The sequence below is a fragment of the Saimiri boliviensis genome, chromosome 9 (genome assembly GCF_048565385.1).
Source record: "Saimiri boliviensis isolate mSaiBol1 chromosome 9, mSaiBol1.pri, whole genome shotgun sequence".
NCBI classification, from domain to species: domain Eukaryota; kingdom Metazoa; phylum Chordata; class Mammalia; order Primates; family Cebidae; genus Saimiri; species Saimiri boliviensis.
This window is the reverse complement of record NC_133457.1, coordinates 66,736,573-66,757,673: the sequence shown is the minus strand read 5'-3', so window position 1 is coordinate 66,757,673 and position 21,101 is coordinate 66,736,573. Positions and strand designations below refer to the sequence as shown.

Genomic DNA, 21,101 nt, shown 5'->3' with positions numbered 1-21,101 from the left:
AGTTCTCTAGGAAAGTATATGTATTGAAATAAAAAAATATTTTTTAAAAAGAACAAATTTTTCCTGATGCTCGCCAAGTAGTCATGCTTGCTGTGTTTCCAAGAGCCCCTTTCTGTTCTGGCCCAGCGCTGCCCTTACTTCGGGTACCCTGGGAGCAGCTCTCTCGCTTCACAGCAGTCCTCCTGTGGTGTCACCTCAAGGGATTTGGGGCCAGAGGCTGAGGCTGGAACTTTTGCTCAATATGTCACTTGAGCAAATTTTTTTTTCTTTTAATTTCAAGTTACTTTCTTATCTTTGTCTGGTGTCCTCTGGATTATTATCTAGATGATTGTTTTAATTTTCATCTGTACATTTTCAAATTAAGGTAAAAATAAATTTCTCTAAATAAATAAATAATAAATAAATAAAAGAAGGCCCAAGTCATTCCATGACTCTTAATTCAGGCCTCGAAAGCTAACTCTTAGTAACTGTTTATTTCTGCTGATCAAACACAAAGCAACAGCAGCAACAGTAACATGCACCTCGGCCTCTTCCATGAAACCTGGATTTTCTCCATATCCCGATTTATATGCTATTGGTTATTTTATATTTGTGTAAATACATACTTATAAATCGGGTCTTTTCTTTCCTAGCCCTTAATAGCTATGAAATTTTGATAGTGGCAGTGGCAAAATCCCTTTACCTACGTGCTGTGTCAGCTCATCTAAATAGTTACTTTTCATGTTTGTGTGTCTCTGTATGTATCTGATGTGGGTCTGCATACAATGTTTGTGTAAACGTTGGGATGTATCAGTCACACAGATTTCCCTGTCATTTAGAGAGAGAAAATAACCTGTGAGATTTATATGGACATATATTGTATTATTTTATTAAATTTCCTTTGATATGGTTTGGCTGAGTCCCTGCCCAAATCTCATCCTGAATTGTAGTTCCCATAATCCCTACGTGTCCCTACATCCCCGGTGGGAGGTAGCTGAATTGTGGGGCGGTTACCCCCATGCTGCTCCAGCGTTAGTGAGTGATCATGAGATCTACTGGTTTTGTAAGGGGCGTTCCCCCTTTCCTCGGGACTCACTCCCTCCTACCACCTTGTGAAGAAGGTGCCTGCTTCTCCTTTGCCTTCTGCCATGGCTGTAGGATTCCTGAGGCCTCCCAAGCAATGTGGAACTGTGAGTCAATCAAAACTCTTTCCTTTATAAACTACTGAGTCCCGGATATTTCTGTATAGCAGCATGAGAATGGACTGATGACTGATACACCCCGTTGGTAGTACTGTGTCCACTTCCAAGTTTCCATGTGTGTCTGTTTCTAGACTCCCTGTTCTGTTCCATTGATCTTGTCTAGCTCTGTGCTTGTAGCATTTTATTCCCATCAGAGTAAATGTGGAAACTTGTTAGAGTTAGCCATCCTTTCCCCAAGCTTTTTTGGAAGTTTTCTGGTTTTTTTTGAGGCAGAGTCTCAGTTGCCCAGGCTGGAGTTCAGTGGCACAATCTCAGCTCATTGCTATCTCCGCCTCCCCGGTTCAAGCGATTCTCCCACCTCAGCCTCCCAAGTAGCTGGGATTATAGGTGCATGCCACCATGCCTGGCTAAGTGTTTCATTTTTAATAGAGATGAGGTTTCATCATGTTGTCTAGGCTGATCTCGAACTCCTGACCTCAAGTGCTTTGCCCAGCTCAGCCTCCCAAAGTGGCTCCTAGGCATGAGTTACCGTACCTGGGCAGTTTTCTGTTCTTCTTGAACCTCTGCTTTCCATATATATTGCAGAGTCCATATGAGGGGTTTGAAAACCTTGTTAGATTTTTGTGCGTGTGTGTTGGAATTATAGATTAATTTTTAGAGAATTGGCCTCTCTGAGTCTTCTTATTAAAGACTATATTTTACTTTCATTTATTCACTCTCTAACATTCTTGTTTTCTTTATGTAGAGATATATTCCTGATATACAGTTTCCCTTCACTCTGAACAATTTCTTTAAATATTTCTTACAAAGCAAATTTATTGGTGAAAAATTTCTTCAGTTTTTGTCTATGAGAAAGTCTTCATTTCTCCTTCAATTTTGAGGGATAATTTTTCATCGCATACAGAATTCTAGGTTGGTGTCTTTTCTCTTAGCACTTTGAAAATTTCATTCCAGCACAATGTTTCAGGTGGACTGAACGTAGGTAAATGGGCCTTTCGTGTGAGGTTTTATGTTTATCAAAGGCCAGGAGCTAGGCTGTGTTTGTTGTTTGTGATAGTTGTAGGTTTCAGAGACTAAAATTTCCTCTAGTAACTGAGTTGTTTTCTCTCCTGTTGTCTTTGGGGTTCCCTCCAAAGAACTCTGTCTTAAATACCACCTGTGTCAGTTGTAAGACTGTGTTATACTGAACCCATGTTGATGTTATGGTAAGGCGGTGGGGGAAGGGGTGTTGTATAGTCCTGTGATTAGGACTTACTGTTTTAGTTAGTACCTAGGCTGTGACCTTCACAAGTGCTTCTTAGCGTCCCCAACCTGCCACTGTAGGTGAGACAAGGCTAGAGGGGCCTGGAGTTGGGTATTTCCCTTGCCCAGGGAGTTAAGTTCTGCTAAAACCCCATTAAGTTAGGCTGTTGTACAATAGTTTCCCTTGAGTCCAGACCTTTGTTAAACAATGCTCTGGACATACTTCAAAATAGTAAATTTCCTCTTCCGTTACTGAAGTACGAGGAGATTTTTGCACGTTCACTCTGAGAAGTGTTGGTGGGGAGCTCCTGACGGTAACACTTAGGGGCTCCCCTGAGGCTGGGTCTCCAGGAGTTTCTAATCTCTTGAGCTAGTCCATGCTCAGTCTCCAGCAGTCAGTCCATCACCCTTTATGTGCTGCTCTGGTGGCTCCGGTGGCGGGTCCTGCTCCTGGTAAGCTGTGATTTTCCAAATTTGCTCGTCCCTCTGGTTTTGGGGTTGGTGGTTTCCTATGACTTCAGTTATTTGACGTATCTAAGAAAAGTTGTTGATTTTTAGTTTGTTCAGCCTTTTCTTTGTGGTATGGTTGGTTGGGATGATTTCCAAGCTCTTTACATGTTGGTCTAGAATCCAGAAGTCCATCAATGACTATAGTACTTGTGAATATATGGATTTAGGTATACACACACAACACACACACACACACACACACACACACACACAAATATGCACACATATACATTTATATCAACATATATATTCTTGCTAGGATCATGATATTGCTGTTGTAAGTGGGATATTTTTTGAGTTATTTAATTGGCTGTTGTAAGTACATATAAATGTTACTGACCATGGTCCTTTGGCTCTCAGTGCATTAGAAATTGACAAGGCCAAAAGAGTTTTCCCATACAAGGCTTCATTGGAGCTCATGCCCGGACATAAGGGAAGCATCATGAGAGAGAGAGAATTCCCTGACTGCCTGTCTGAAGAGCTGATTGGAATTTTTTATTAGGCAAAGTGCAGGAATTGATAAATAGGGTAGGGTATGCAGGCTGGGCTGGGCAAAGCGGACCGTGAAGCGTCAGGGTGCAGGTCAGCACAGCTGGTTGCGATGTTTATCTTAAGAAATGGACCACCTGGTGGTCTGGCCAATGGCACAAAGCTATCCTTTCTTCCTGAGGGGGACACCCCACGGTTTGTTTTGGATCTCCAAGGCCAGTTACTGGAATTCCTTAAGTAAAAGGCATGGTTAAACGTGGGAGCGTAGAAGAACAGAGCGTGACTAAAGCCTTGGGGTTGGTGGTTAAGGCGTCAGTGAGGCAGTGGTGTGGGTTTGTGATTAAGGGAAATGTGTGAAAGAATGTGTATAAAAGAATGCTCTGGTAAGGGTGAGCTGGGGCCAAGCCTCGTTCCTACTGTGTCATAAATGCTGTTGATTTTTCTGTGTTCTTCTGTCTGACAGGCTTTCTTTTCTGGCCATGTTTAATTGTTTTTGAATTTCTTAAGATGGGTACTTAGATCATTTGTTTCAGTCTTACTCCTCTCCTGATATGCACTCTTCAACCTTTAGGATAGCTGTTGATCATTTGGTATCGTCGATAGCAGTATATATAAACACTCTTCAGCCTTTAGGATAGCTGTTGATCATGTTGGCATCGTCGATAGCAGTATATAGAAACACTCTTCAACCTTTAGGATAGCTGTTGATCATGTTGGCATCGTCGATAGCAGTATACATAAACACTCTTCAGTCTTTAGGATAGCTGTTGATCGTGTTGGTATCATCGATAGCAGTATATATAAACACTCTTCAGCCTTTAGGATAGCTGTTGATCATTTTGGTATCGTCGATAGCAGTATATATAAACACTCTTCAGCCTTTAGGATAGCTGTTGATCATGTTGGTATCGTCGATAGTATATATAAACACTCTTCAGCCTTTAGGATAGCTGTTGATCATGTTGGCATCGTCGATAGCAGTATGTATAAACAGTCTTCAGCCTTTAGGATAGCTGTTGTTCATGTTGGCATCGTCGATAGCAGTATGTATTTCTTTCCTTTGCAGAGTTTTTGCTTTACACATAACTACAAGTTTGGAGTTCTCAAAATACTTTGGTGGAGCACGATATCTGTGCTTTGGATGATGTGATCAGACGTCACTTATTGGAAGAGGGTAAACAAAACACAGCTGGTTCTTAGGGTTCTTCTAAAAATAACGAGATACACTATTGCATATACATTTCCTATATCAAGTGGGGACAGAACATGTTAATACAGATGGCCACCAAGCACGTATGGAGATTCTTGCCTATGTGGGACGTTGTTTGGTTGGTAGGGACAGCAAGGTGTCACCTGGCTGTGCACAGGTTCTCATGCTCTTTTATCATATAGAGAGAACGAGTACACAAACGTTGGGAATTTTGTTTATTGTCACTAAAATAGTTCATCAAATGAAAGTCGTTTTCATCCTTAGACTAGAGTAGGGATTTATTCTTTCTTTACTGGTATTTTGGAGGAAAATACTTGTTTTTGGGGGTTAAGTTTCACACCGCGTTTGATTGTGCTGTAATGTCACTAGGAGCTCACAGGGGTGGTTTGGGTATGGATTTACATCTTTGGGGTCTGTTCCTAAAAATAACCAGGCTGAACTTGCAGTTGTTCGACATATTTGATAAAACATGGGGACTCTGTGTCTCTTTTTTCCCCAACATTTTGATTGTTGTTTAGGTTAAACTTGATGTATGATCATCAGCTTGCACATATTAATTTGATGGTTTCGTGCCAACCTGTGCCGACTAGATTTTGCATTACATTCTGAAGTTCCTTTCGTAGACCCTGAAGGTTTTGAGAAATTGCTGTTTTGATTTTCATGATGCCATTTTGACCTGACGACTTTTTTAGTGTTAAATGAACTTGGTGGTTTATGAAATGTCATGGAGAGCTTAAATCCGGGATAAACTTAGCCATTGCTTTCCTACTCCTTTGATTAGGGATCCTGTCTGTGGAAAAAATGTAGTTTGTGGCTGATAGCAGTTTTTTGCGGATGGAGATTGGAACTGAGTCTTCTGCATGCTTTCTTTTAGGTCGTTGAGTATATCCTGCCACCCTTGGTGTCCTTGGTTCAAAGCCAGAATGGTAAGTGTGATGACACCGGCAACAATTCCATCAGCTGCACGTTCCGTTTGCATTCTGTCTCCATGGAGTCACGTTCTTGGCGTTGTGTTTTTCCCCAGTGGAGTGGAGACTCTTCAGCTTGCGGTTGCTCTCAGAAACCGCATCTCTGCTTGTGAACCAGGAGTTTGGGGATGGCAAGGAGGAGGCCGGTGTCGACTCTGACAGCAGTCTTCTGTCTCTCATTCGAGACGTCTTACTTCCCCAGTAAGTATCATGCGGCTGTATTCATGCAGGGAAGGGTAGGCTCTCCAGGAAGCTTCTGTGGAACTAGGTTCAGTGACGGCGTTGGGGTCTTCACGTCCTTATTTATACACATGTGCTTGTGTACTCATGGTAAAAAAAGTTTAGAGACGGATGCAGTAACTGTTAGCCTGCAGAAGACTCGGGAGAATCGCAGTTCTTCACAGACATCCATGTAGAGCTTAATCTGTTTTCTGCCAGAAACATGATTTTGAAGATATACAGATGTAAAGGTGTTCATGGCTCAAGGGGTAAGGGTTATGATTCAAGATCAATATTACAAGACTATGGAAACATGAAATTGAGACTTCTCCTGGTTCTACTCAGATATAATAGAGGTAGCGGTAATCCCTTTCCCCAAACTCCTGGAACTGAAGTTAGGTTTAGTGATGAGCAGGACTTTCTCAGGGGTTGGGTGGAGGTGGAACAGGTAATGAGTATTCATGATGAGAAAGGGGTTTCTGTTCTTTCACTCCACCACTCGTAGAGCAAACACACAACAGGATGACTCCTGAGACCACCCAGTGCAAACGTGCAGAGCTCCAGAATGCCACCGTATAGTTGAGGGGACGCTGTCAATTTTATCAAAGTTAGTTCCAAAACCTATAGGTTACATGTCAGTATTAAAGAAGATTTTGCAAAATTAAACAAATGCTAGATTGTATATCACGCATTAATACGCTACCTGATCATGGCTTTCTTCAGGGCCTGGGCCGCAGTCTGGGTCAGCTTGGCAGGTTTGCAGGAAAGACAGCTTAACTGAATGCTTCCCTCTGTTGTTGCAACTTCTTAAGATCTGCTGTCCTCATTAAAAAAAAATAATAATGATCATAATAAAGAAACTGATGGAATTGCATTCCGATTTTGGCCAACGTTAAGAGTTTGAACTCTCTCGTATCATATGAGGTTCACATTAAAGAAAACCCAAATAACTGAAATTGCCAGTTGCTGTAGATGAAGCACTCAGCCACACAAGTTGGTTGAGGAAGGTGCCTTTCCCTAAGCGTGTGGGTGTTCTGTGTCCACCCTCAGCCTTCCAGTGTCTGGGGGAGCCCGTCTTGACTGGCTGGAGCTTGGTCTGTAATGGCTTGATTGATAGGCCAGACTCTTGTTTCTTTTTTCCTTTTACACTTCTGCGGTTGGTTTCAGGGAGCACTCTAATAATTAACATGTACTGTAAGAATACTTTTGATGCCCAAAGTAAGACAATTATCTATATGAAAAAGTTCTGAAACGGTCACATGGAGTTTGCTCAGTGACGAGCTGTCAATAAGAACCTTTTCAGTTACATTCGTGATGTATGAATGTGTATCTGTGCATTGTACTTACATGAATTCAATAAATGATTATACCCTTCTCTAATGGGATTAATGCTTTTAGTGCATTCTAAGTTTTGAAAAGTATTCATATGTAATTATAAGCATCTTTCAGAAAAGGAAATACCTTAAACATAGTTTTTGCACAAAATGTGGTACTTAAAGGATGTTCTTTGAGAGCCGAGTTCAGTGGCTCATGCCTGTAGTCCTAGGTACTTGGGAAGCTGGGACTGGAAGATTGCCTAGGCCAGCTTGGGCAGCATAGCAAGGCTCTGTCTTTTAAGAAAAAAACAAAAACAAAAAGAAAATATGTGCTTTGGATATATGCTATGTAAAAACTTGTGGAGAAGCATTTTCAGGACCTGAGCTGTCTCCCCTACACAGTAGGGATCAGATTTACTCAAACAGGACTTCACAGTCTAGTCATAGATTTTTTGCAGCTCTGTTAATCTGAAACCACATTTCTGTATATCTGAAGTCTGCCCGGTTTCGGAACAGTTTGTAATAAAAAGTCTTAACTCGAATTCAGTGATCCTGTGTTACTGATTTGAGTCGGGATTAAAGATTTCCTTTAGTGTGAGTCTGTACTTTTTCCAGAGATAAGGAATTAAAGAGGAACATGTAAATGTAAACCACATGATAGTTCAAGAACATAAATGTAGATGAGTTCAAGTTTCTATTGAACAACTTGAAACGCACTTCAGATAACAGTATGGAATTTATTTGGATGTGCTGTGGAATGTTTGCAAAGCTTTCAGACTGATTTTGTTGTAGAGGGTAAGCCTTGGCTCTGATTTCAGTCCCCAAGCCTCCGTTTCCTCATCTGTTAGAGTAGTACCTACCTCAGATGATCATTGTCCAGATTAAATAGGGTGCTTCTTTTAAAACACTTAGTACAGTGTATGGCAAATGGTACCCTCCTGACAAGTGTTTAGTACTATCACTATTATTATCAGGCTCATTATTTTAATCTCATATTCATCTTTAAAGTGAAGATCATAATAGGACAATAATAGTAACGGTACATACTTCAGAGAAATGAATTGGCCATTAAAATAGACAATGTTTATTGTGCCTTCCTGGCGTATATAGCAGGGGCTAATGGAAGTAATGTAAAAAAATTGTAAATGAAATATAAGTAACACATTCATTTAACTTCTTTGACTCTGGAAAACTAGAACCTTGGCAAGGAGTTTGATCTTTGAAGATAACTCTTGGTAATAATAAGTTTAGAAATACTAATAATGGAAAATCCGTGTTCTCGCCATTGAGTATATAAATATAATAGCTTAAGAATTAAGAAGTTACTAGAGTCCATGGGAACTATATAGCACCCACTTCAGTTTAGCATGTAGACACACTGTCGTTTATATTTATATATATTTTTTAAGGTTTAGCCCTCTTTTGACCTTAAACAATACTTTTAATAAAGCCAAGGTGACACTCTTTTCAGGCACATGTGCGGTAGGCACCCCAGCTTGCACAGGGAAGCATTTCATTAGTCAGGACTTTATTTGCAAGTAACATCCAATTCAGATTAACTTATAAGATAATTTGTTTGCTCACATGACTGAGAAGTCCAAGACTTGTGTATACAGCTGGATTTAGGGGCTTGATTTCTGGCAGTGATACTCCATGGATACAGCTGAATTTAGGGGCTGGATTTCTGGCTGTGATACTCCATGGGTACAGCTGGATTTAGGGGCTGGATTTCTGTCTGTGATACTCCATGGATACAGCTGGATTTAGGGCTGGATTTCTGACTGTGATACTCCATAGATACAGCTGGATTTAGGGCTGGATTTCTGTCTGTGATACTCCATGGATACAGCTGAATTTAGGGGCTGGATTTCTGGCTGTGATACTCCATGGACACAGCTGGATTTAGGGCTGGGTTTCCGGCTGTGATACTCCATGGATATGTCTTTCTGGCCATCTCTTTGCTCTGCCTACGTCTGCTCCGCTTTGTTCTCAGAGAGACTCCTGTTCTCATCCACCTGGTAGTTAAATGGTTCCCGGCAGAGACAGTAATCCCAGAGAAAGGGTGGATGTCTTTTCTAATACTTAAGGAAACAATCTCAGGAAGGACAATAATGTAATCTTGTTAAGTACCATGTAATACCCACGTGCCAGGTGCTTATCACAACTGCTGTGTAATATGAACAGAAGCTCAGTTGTAAGAATAAATCTCAATATGATGGCTCTCCAGAGAGACAGAGCCAATAGGAGCTCTGTGTGTGTGTGTGTGTGTGTGTGCACGCGCGTGCGCGTACACGTGCGTGTGTGAAATAAAGATTTGTTTTAAGAAATCAGCTTGCATGGTTACAGAGGCTGAGAGGTCCCAAAGTCTGCGGTTGACAAGCTGGAGACAGACAAAATTACATGCTGCAAACAGACTTAACTGCAAAATATTACTAAAGAATGCATAAGAAAGCAATACACACAAATGCAGAGCAGGAATCAAAAGTAGAGCCTGTGGTGGTGTCCTTGCTGTCTGAAAGCTGGCAAGCTCAAGGCTGAAGAGGAGCCAACGTTTCTGTTCCAGTTAAAAGGCAAAGAGGACCTATGTCCCAGTTCAAGGCAGCCAGGCACGAGGAGTTCCCTCTAACTCAGCCTTTTTGCTCTATTCAGGTCTTTGATGGATTGGATGAGATCCATCTATGGTAGGAAGGGCCGTCTGCTTCCCTGAGTGTACTGATGCAAACGTTACTTTCATCTAGGAACAGCGTCACAGCCACACCCAGAGTGATGCCTGACCAAATGTCTGAGTACCCTACGTATTGAGTAACGTGACACATCAAGTTAACCATCACAATGTCTATCAAAATACCGTGAATGAACTGATTACTATTTAAATTGATGCATTAATTTCAAAAAATCATTGCCCTTTCTCAATGTGCATGCTTTACTTTCTAAACAATGAACTTCAACATATTTGCTTACAGCCTATCACATGTGGGTTACAATACCATTTGTAAAGAGACAGTATTTGAGTTAGACTTTGAAACCTGGGTGTGGCTGGAGAGGAAACCAGTGGGGCTGCTGGGCACACTGGCTCGTGCCTGTAATCCCAGCACTTTGGGGGGGCCCAGGTGGGTGGATCACCTGAGCCCAGGAGTTTGAGACTAGCCTGGGCAATGTGGTGAAACCCTATCTCTAGAAAAAGAATACAGAAGTTAGCCGGGCGTGGTGGCGCACGCCTGTAATCCCAGCTACTCAGGAGGCTGAGGTGGAAGGATCACCTGAGCCCAGGGAGGTCGAGGCTGCAGTGAGCTGTGACGGCACCAGTTCAGTCCAGCCTGGGCAACAGAGTGAGACCTTGTCTCAAAAAAAAGGGGGGCAGGCACCCCAGGCAAGAAGGGGATAGGCAAAGCCATGGCAGAGGCAGCAGACTGGGCAGGAAGCAGGCTAGTTTGTTTCCTGCAGAAACCTGGGTATTGAGAGTCAGGTGAAATAAGCTGGAGAGACAATATGTTCTCTCTTCATCAGCTCATTTACTTACCTGATGCTAAATGCATCTTATTTCACAGGCATGTTTCTAATTGCTGGAAACGTTAATGACCAAGCTCAGGATAGCCTTTGCCTTTCCACAGAACTTACTCTGGCAGTTCTAAGAATTTCAGAAGCTCTTGTTTTTCTTTAACTGAAGAAGTGTGTAAGTCATGTGTGTAAAAATGTTTACTGAGATACTAATTTTATATTGAAACCACCTTTATTAAACTTTGGGCCTTTATAATGTTAGTAAATCTGGAGGGAACCTGTTCTTTCTGAAACTGATTTGGTTTTGAGTTTTACAATTCATACTTCCTAAAGCTCAGGGTTTCTCAGCATTCTGTGCCCTTAGGACGCTATTTCCCATGACCTAACCACTGATGTCTTTTAGAATTCTAGTGCTCCTTCCATCACCATTTTAGAAGTACTGCTCAATTAAGGACATTTTCACTAAGGTGAAGAAAAGAAAAGGATACTTACCATCAAAACTTTTATATAACTTTAGATTCTAAGTATTAATATAATACAAGAAAATTAAACTCTAAATATTTGGTTAGTTTTCTGTTGAAACATAACAAATTACCATGAACTTAATGGCTTAAATCAATGCCCATTTATTAGGTCACAGCTCCGAGGTCAGAAGTCTGCCACCCTGTCCCTGGGTTCTTGCTCAGGTTCTCACATAGCTGAAATCAAGGCACCCCCTGCGCTGAGTCCTCGTTTAACGGCTCTGGAGAGAAATCTGCTTCCAGGCTCATTTAGGTTGTGGATGGAATTCAGCTTCTTGTTTTTATTAGTTTCTTAGTGATCCTATAACAAATTATATAAACCAGCTATCTTGAAGTAGAAGGAATTCATTCTGTGACAGTTCAGGAAGCCAGAAGTCTGCAATCCAGGCACTGTGGTGCTGGTCCCTTCGGGCGGCTCTGAGGGAGGGCCCGTTCTGTGCCTGGTGTCTTCCAGCGATGCTGGGTTTGTGGGGGCTCACTCCGAGCTGTGCTTCTGCTTTCATATGCCCCGGCCTCAGATTTTCCTCTGCCCTTCTCTTACGGGTACACTGACACTGGATTTAGATTTAGAGCCCATCTTAAATCCAGAATGATTTTTTTTTCTTTGTGTTTTGTTTTATTTTGAGATGGAGTCTCGCTCTGTCACCCAGGCTGGAGTGCAGTGGTGTGATCTTGGCTCACTGCAACCTCTGTCTCCTGGGTTCAAGCAATTCTTCTGCCTCAGTTTCCCAAGTAGCTGGGACTACAAGTGTCTGCCACCACACCTAGCTAATTTTTGTATTTTTAGTAGAGACAGAGTTTCACCATGTCAACCAGGCTGGTCTCCAGCTCCTGACCTCAATGATCTGCCCACCTCTACCTCCCAAAGTGTTGGGATTACAGGTGTGAGCCACAGCGCCCAGCCTAACCCACGGTGATCTCATCTTGAGTTTTTAGCTACATCTTCAGAAACCCTTTTTCTAAATAAGGTCACATGGATGTGTTTTGGGTGTTATAACTTGAACATACCTTTTTGGGGGCAGTTATTCAACCCATGGTGCATTTGTAGGATGACAGTACCCATATCTGTGCTGCCTGACTTTCTTCTTACGGAATCCCTCCATCTACAAGCTGGAAATGGTGTGGTGAATTCTTGACATGCTTGAACTCTGACTTCATATTTTGCCACCAGCTTGAGGAAACTCTGTACTTATTAAGTTGGTGATACTGGCCATGGTCATCTTTATCTTGTGGCTCTTGTTTGGATTCAGATCTTGACCTTGCCCTTAGCTCAGTGTGTGTGCCCTCGCTCTCTCCATTCTATTACCTTCCTTTCTTTACTATGGTTGGAATGCCAGTGTCATAACTGAGTTATCTGTGCGATTAATGAGCAAAGATTTTTTTTTCCCTCCTGGGAGGAAAGATACCACATATACTCAGAAAATTACCCCATGATTTATATTCAGCTGAGAGACAAGTTTTAATTTTAAAGGTTTATGCAGAAGAGAAGAGGCAGTATTTAATGGAACTTAAGCCCAAATTGACCTTATTAATTAAAATCAGTACCTCTCAGGAATTTAATATCAAAGTCATTATCAATGAAATCTTAGTTCTAAAAGTAGTCTTCTGCTGACTGTTTGGACTTTTTTTTTCAGAGACTTGTTACATAAGGTGAGGACATTTCTCTTTTAGTATTTAAATGTGCATAGGACTAGATTTTTCACTGAGGAAACACCATTGCTTTTTCTTGGGGAGGTGGCAATTTCAATACTCTTATGAATGCAAATCTAATTTGTATTAATACTACATTGTGGGATTGTGCATATACACTTTAAGACCGTTCCAGTCTTCTTCACTGCCTCCTTTTTTTCTTTTTTTAATTAATTAATTCCGTAAATACATATTAAGTGACTTCTGTGTGCTATGCACTGGGGATGCAATGGTTAACAAGAGTGAATCCTCACCCCTCAGTGAGCTTACATTCCTGTGGGCAAGACAAAGCAATGAAGAAATGAATATGTGGGATGACTTCAGCTAATTGTGAGTACTGTAAAGAAAACTGGGAACCATTAGGAGGGGAGAGTGAGTGTTGGGAAGGGGAGTTGGGGAGGCTGGCTGTTTTGAATAGCGTAGTCAGGCAAGGCTTAAGTGATGTTGCAAGTTGTGGGAAACAGTTGCCATGCAATTTGCCTTTGGTAGACCGGAACCATTTTGCCAACATATATTTTAGTTTTAGATGTGTGTTTTTTAGCTTTGAGTGTTTGTACTGAAAAGAGATGCTGCTGATATAAATGAGCTTACAATATTTTTTGACAGTATGGCATTCAACATTTCTCTCCCGGGGAAAATGAGTACAGCCCTTCTTTTTTGTAATTCTCCTGTGACTTGTAAAATCATCAGGGCCATAGTAACTTCATAAATTATTCAGGCTTTGTTTTTTGGAATCTGAGAAAAAATAGATTACTTACAAATTAAAATGGCATTTCCTTTTAGGAATTGGAATTTATAGGTGGATTCTGTTAGCAGCAACACACTGTAGGGTTGTTTAGCTGCCTTAGGAATAACGTCCAGTAAAAGTCACGAGTTTGACTATCTCGTTTCTCTCAGTGTGGCTCAAAGGACATTGGGATGATTCGGTATTGCTGCTTTGTCTCCCTTAGCCATAAGCAATCTATGTGAAAATAGGTATAAGCCTGACCATCTTTGATAGGAATCCTAATACAGAAGAGTATTTCATTTTTGTTCTTTCCTTAGATAATTTTTTTAATTAAAAAAATGTTTTGGGGAGGAGCCCACCACAGCTCAGCAATCTGGGCAGGACATCTTTGAAAGAAAGGCAGCGGCCCCAGTCAGGGGCTTACAGATAAAACTCTCATCTCCCTGGGACAGAGCACTTGGGGGAAGGGGCGGCTATGGAAGCACCTTCAGCAGACTTAAATGTTCCTGCCTGCCAGCTCTGAGGAGAGCAGTGGATCTCATAGTGCAGCACTCGAGCTCTGCTAAGGGACAGACTGCCACCTTGGGTCCCTGACCCCAATGCCTCCTGCGGGGAGACACCTCCCACAGGGGTCAACAGATACCACATACAGGAGAGCTCTGACTGGCATCTGGCAGGTGCACCTCTGGGATGAAGCTTCCAGAGGAAGGAACAGGCAGCAATCTTTGCTATTCTGCAGCCTCCGCTGGTGATACCCAGGCAAGCAGGGTCTGGAGTGGACCTCCAGCAAACTCCAACAGACCTACAGCAGAGGGGCCTGTTAGAAGGAAAACTATATTTTAAAAATTAATTTAGCTTTTGAAAATTATCAGTGCTTAATAATCTAAGTCTCTCCCCATTTTATTCCTTTTCAAAACATTATTATTATTATTATTATTGCTTTATACAATTCTATATACATTTTAGAAACTGAGAATTATTAAAACAAATCTATTAGGATGGTTATCTAAATTTCTTTATATTCATAGATAATTATTACTTTTTTGAGACAGGGTATCCCTCCAGTTGCCTGGCTAGAGTGAAGTGGTGAGATCTCTGCTTACTGCAGCCTCGACCTTCAGAGCTCAAGTAATGTTTCCACCTTAACCTCCCAAGTGGCTGGGACTACAGGCCTGTGACACCATGCCTGGGCAATTTTTTGTATTTGTTTTGAGAGACGAGGTCTTGCCATGTTGCAAACACTGGTCTTTAACTCCTGGATTCAAGCAATCCACCTGCCTTGGCCTCACAAAGTCCTGGGATTACAGGCAAAAGGCGCCATGCCTTTTTTTTAACTTGAAATGCCCACAGATACATTCAAGTTAAAAAAAACTTTATGATATTGACTTTTCCTATTAATTTTTAAAATATGGTCTCAGGATGTAAATAAAAAGTCTAATGAGAAAAAAGAAACACATGAACTTAGAAATAGACTTCAAAGATATGGGAATGAGTGCTTGATAATTAATTGGTAGGGTATTGACAGATGACAAAAAAATATAAAACTAAAACCTTTTGTTAAAGTTTTATAAATGATCGCATTTAAATTTAATATTTCTGACAAATAATATGACATAGAATATCATAAATGCAATGAAGAAATGATAACTAAGCAACTAATAAACAGTTTGTAAACAAAATACAAAAAAGAAAGCAAACAAATGATTCAGTAGAAAGAAACTGGTAATATACATAAATAGACAATTCACCCAGAACGCACGTTGAATTTCTAAAAAAGAAACAGAAAAATGCCTAAGTCCTTTCTTAATCATGTATGTACAACTAAGATCACATTTTATCAGTTTGTAACCATAAGATTGTTAAAAATAAATATATATTATAACACACAAAAAAAGAAGGAAAACTAACAAACAGGAAGGAATAGCATCAACATCAACAAAAAGGACATCCACACAGAAACCCCATTAGAAGGTCACCAACACTGAAGACCAAAGGTAGATAAATCCACGAAGATGAGGGAAAAACTGCAAAAAGGCTGAAAATTTCAAAAACCAGAATGCCTCTTCTCCTCCAAAGGATCACAGCTCCTCGCCAGCAAGGGAACAAAATGGACAGGGAATGAGTTTGACGAATTGACAGAAGTAGCAGAAGGTGGGTAATAACAAACTCCTCCGAGCTAAAAGGAGCATTGCTAACTAGAACAACCAGTTTAGAGAAGAACATAAACGACCTGATGGAGCTGAAAAGCACAGCACAAGAACTTCGTCAAACACACAAGTATCAATAGCCAAATTGATCAAGTGGAAGAAAGGATATCAGAGAATGAAGATCAACTCAATGAAATAAAGTGAAAGATGAGGTTAGAGAAAAAAAAGGGTGAAAAGAAACTAACAAAGCCTCCAAAAAATATGGGACTCTGTGAAAAAACCCAATCTGCATTTGACTGGTGTACCTGAAAGAGAGGGAGAATGGAACCAAGTTGGAAAACACTCTTCGATATATTATTCAGGAGAACTTCCCCAACCTAGCAAATCAGGCTAACATTCAAATTCAGGAAGTAAAGAGAACACCACGAAGATACTCCTCGAGAAGAGCAACTCCAAGACACATAATCATCAGATTCATCAAGGTTGAAATGAAGGAAAAAAATGTTAAGGGCAGCCAGAGAGAAAGGTCGGGTTACCCACAAATGGAAGCCCATCAGACTAACAGCAGATCTTTCTGCAAAAACACTGCAAGCCAGAAGAGATTTATTGAGATTTATTCTTACAACTGAGCTTCTGTTCATATTACACAGCAGTTGTGATAAACACCTGGCACATGGGTGTTAATGGTACTTAACAAGATTACATTATTCTCCTTCCTGAGATTGTTTCCTGAAGTATTAGAAAAGACATCCACCCTTTCTCTGGGATTACCATCTCTGCCAGGAACCATTTGACTACCAAGTGGATGAGAACAGGAGTCTTCTGGCCTTTTCTGTTGTTGTCATTCCATATGAATGTTTTGATTCTTTTTCTATTTCTGTAAAAAATGTCCTTGGTATTTTCATAGAGATTTTATTGTATCTGTAGATTGCTTTGGACAGTATGGTCATTTTAATGATATTAATTCTTCTGATCTATAAGCATGGGATGTTTTCCATGTTTGATAAATCTTTTGTAGATAAAATATAACTTGAGATATTTTTGCATCAAAAGTATCATAATATTCTACCTTCTTTCTTTTACTTACTCATTGTATAATGTTTGGAATCTGTGCTGAAATTGGCACATTTAGGTACAGTGATCTCCTTCTTGATACAAACTACTGAAATGTAAATTGGGATAGTTTGAGAGTTGTGGTAGGTAATAGAACATAAAGTTAAATATTATTTGCTCCTTCTCAATCAGGATAATTATACCACTTCAGTTCTTTGGATATGTTTTGTAAATCTTGGGTGTTGCTTTATTGAAGTCATTTATCTGTTTTAGGCTTTCATAATGAAAATTTGCTGTTGGTCTAACTGAAGAGACAATCCAGAAGAGAATAGGGCTTACTGTGTGCAATTATATTTAACACTTATTTGAAGTACCTACATTTCTTGTACTTAAAAAAATATGTGTGTGTATATATATACCTATATGAATATATATAGGTTTTCCCACCAGACTGTCCATTTCACTATTCCTTTATGTATCTATTTAACTATTGATGTACTTTTGTCTGTGTATCCATGCAAAACACCAGAGAATCACACAGAACTCAATCACATAAAAGTCACAAGACTGTAAGGTCCTGAAGTTAACTATTGTTTGATTTATACTTAATTTCATTTTATAAAGTTTTGTGTCAGGGTCTGTTCCACAGACCTCAGCTGCATGACAGACGAATAAATGCACTCAGACACAAATTTCCAGTGAACAAGTGGTCATGAGCCACTCACAGAGATTGCAGCTACACAACCTTGACTAGCTGGCCCTCTTTGCATTTATTCAGTATAGATTTAACAACAGAGGCTCTAAGTCAACATGCTTCTAGAGAAAGATTAGAGACCAGGTTCTGAGCCCAAAGCAAACACCATTAGAGGGTAATTTCCCTGGTCCACGTCCCGCCGAGAGGGCCATCTGGCTCAAAGGTTAGTTTTAAGACCACATGAGTAAACAAGTTAGTTAGATAAACTCCCCACCTTCCTTGTTTCTACTCTAATTTATTTAACTAAGGGGACAAGGCTGACTTCGGCCAAGAACTATAGAAAAAACCCTTAGGTTTTCCAAAAGGGTTTGAGCCTACGTTCTCTAACTTTCTTTCATATTTTTCCCTTAATATTTTTGCCACCACCCTGACTGAATCCCCACAGTTGTGGAGTTGACTAACAATGTCACCTAGTTAACATTTTCAGTGAGACTGTACAGAAAATGCCAAAAATGATCAGCCATATACCTCTTTCTTCTAGCAGTCTAGAGAAATGTCCTGGACCTTCTTATTAGTTAGTTAGATTTTTACCTCAGCGTCCTTGCTGTTTGGCAACCTGCCCTGTACCTAAACCCAGAATATCTTTTCACACACATCTCTGTAAACTCTTCAAGCCTCAGATCCAGGTCTCATTCTTTTAAATTTGCATTTTAACACATTACCTTCCTCACATTCTTCCCTTGTTTAGAAACATTTTAATCTAAAGATTGTAGAACATATTAACAATATTTAGTATTCAAGACTCTCAGTGTTTTGCTTCTTGTCTACCATTTTAAGTTAATATATTCCTGCTCCATTCTGTGGTTCCTTCATTCCTGGTGAGATTTACCCAGTACTTTCTGAAATTCTCTGTTTGGAACCTGTCTGTCCCCCCATTCATGGACGTTGTATTATTATTATGTATGTCTATAACTATATCTATATTTATATAATACTGTATTATTGGCTGTCTCATAATGAAATCATGTATACCTACATTTATACGTGTACTAAAAATCATTTAAACAATTCCCAATCAGTCAACATTTTACCCAATCAGTTCTCTGTATTTTACATCATATATAATGCTTCAAAGACCATTTTTTATGGCTACATCCTTGGACACATTCTTGTTTCTTTTTGTAGAATCTCTAGGAGTAAAATTTCTGTGTAAAAGTTTATATGCCTTTTGGCCAGGTGCCCTGGCTCCCTCCTGTAGTCCCAGCATTTGAGAGGCTAACGTGGGAGGGTCACTGTAGTCTAGGAGTTCGAGACCAGCCTGGGCAACATAGTGAGACTTCGTCTCTACAAGAAAGAAAACAATTAGTTGGGTGTGGTTGTGTGCACCTGTGGTCTTAGCTCCTTTGGGGTGGGAGTGGGAAGGGAGCTGAGCTGAGGTGAGAGGATCCTTTGAGCTTGGAAAGTTGAGGCTGCAGTGAGCCAGGATCTTGCCACCGCACTGCAACCTGGGCAACAAAGGGAGACCCTGTCTCTCTCCCCAACCCCTAAAATCATACGCATTTTAAAGGTATTTAATACATTCTGCAGTTTTTTTTTTTTCCAAACAGGATGAACCTTTGTAATACCAGCTTCCTTTTATGAAACTGCCCATTTTATTGTACCCTCATTGACTCTGCTTTGTGTCCCTCCAGATGGTGAGGAAGTAGATCATTTCTTCCCCATGCTTCTTGGCCATTTATTTTCTTCTTTGGTGAATTTGGTCTGTTTTTCTGTGGTAGGTTTATTGATTTGCAGTAGCTCTTTATATAGTAAGAACATTAACTTTTTTGTTTCACCCACATTCTGCAAATAATCTTTTCCTCATTTGGTTTGTTTATGGTGGTTTTGCCATTCAGAAATATTTAACTTTTAAAAACTTTAAAGTTATAAGTATTTTTCTGATTCATTTTACATTTTTTATGCTGAAGAGGCCTTTTTACCCAACAATATGTGAATATTTAACTCATTTTCAGTATTCTAATGAAGTCAAAATTTTTTATTAAAATTTTAATTTATTAGATACACATTTTCTTGAGATATGGTCTGACCAGTGTAACCCCCTTTCTAAATTTACTTTTTCCTGTCCAGTCTTAGGTGTTACCTTTCTTTCCTTTTGATTTACAGTCATGTGTCACTTAGGAGTACGTTCTGAGAAATGCACCATTAGGCAGTTTTATCATTGTGCAAACATCATAGAGTTTACCATCCACAAACCTAGGTGGCAGAGCCTACTACACACCTAGGCTATATAGTATAGCCTATTGCTCGCAGGCTGCAAACCTACGCAGCATGTTACTGCCCTGAATACTGCAGGCAACTGTAAACAATGGTAAGAATTTATGTATCCAGACATAGAAAAGGTGTAGAAAAAAATTTTATATGGCTACTGTTGTATATGCCATCTGTCATCGACCAGAAACGTTGTTACGTGGCACCTGACTGTATATGCGTATTCTTTAGTCCACCCTATATGTAATAATTATTGTGGTTTTATAATGTATTCTAGCTTTTTATTTAGCAGAATCTTCCTCATTGTATTTCACCCTCAAGTTTGTTGAATATTCTGGGACCACTCCCGGACATTCTCAGCAGACTCCATTGAGATGTAAATTTGAGTCTCTGGCTGAGTCCCTGCAGAATGGACTTCTTTATTTATTCAAGAAGGAGACACTTTCCTTTACTTGACCAGTTGTTTGATCACGTCCCTCAGAATATCTTCTCACAATAATCCAGAGTTACTTAGCCAGTTTCAGTTTTCTCCCAGCTGATCTGATTGGGTCCTGTTTATACCAGGCACTTGACGGGATAGGGATTTATTGATTATAGGACTGGTAATGAAGAATGGAGTCAGGGGCTGTCTCACCTTCAGCTTGTTGACTTAGGTCCCGAAAATGTGATTTTTTTAAAAGGGATTTTCCCTTCTTCAGGATGGATGTGAATTGGGTATGATTGGCCTTTCCTGCCTGGACCTCTGCTGCTTTGGCTTCTAGCAAAGACGTCTTGGTTAGATTAGGTTCTAGAGGTGGAAGTGTGAGGTTCGGGGACGCTGTCTGCACTTGGCACTGTGATGTCAGCAGTGATCTTAATCTGTGGCCAGCCTCAGGGCACGTGGAGTGCGCCTCTCCAGCCCCTGTCCATCACATGGGCCAGCTCTTCACTGGTCAGTCTTCTCTGAGGCCATTTCCGGAGTCAGGGCTCATCACTGTTTTTTTCTGCTAAGTTGCATTCGGAGGAGTGCAGGACTCAATTACTATCAACTTAGCTGCACTTTCAAAGACAAAATAAATCGCAGCCTACCTTTGGCTGGCTCTTGCTCACCATTACAAACCTATCATTTGATTAAACTAAAATATATTCAATATTGGTATTCTAAACATACCCATTATGAATTTTGCCCTTCATTTTTTCCAACAGGAGGGAAACAGAACAATGTTCTTTGGGAAATTCTTATGCACAAGGTAGTACAAGCTTTATTCTTCCCTCCTGTTTCAAGGTTAGATAACCTCAGTCTCAAGACACTTTGATTTCAGTCAGTAATGTTTCAGCAGTGTTTTTTTGTCTTTTTTTTTTTTTTTTTTTTTAGAGACAGGGTCTTGCT

At 40.3% G+C, this 21,101-nt stretch overlaps 1 protein-coding gene across 11 annotated transcripts in view; it reads left to right on the top strand.

The window, feature by feature from the left end:
* Positions 1–21,101, top strand: part of ULK4 (unc-51 like kinase 4) — a 621,709-nt gene that overhangs the window by 215,742 nt on the left and 384,866 nt on the right. For all 11 annotated transcript variants that reach the window (XM_039461864.2, XM_074406079.1, XM_074406080.1 and 8 more), the window contains 2 exons: positions 5,507–5,558; positions 5,657–5,801. In XM_039461864.2, the coding sequence (XP_039317798.1) occupies positions 5,507–5,558; positions 5,657–5,801 (197 nt within the window). The remainder of the gene's footprint in view (positions 1–5,506; positions 5,559–5,656; positions 5,802–21,101) is intronic.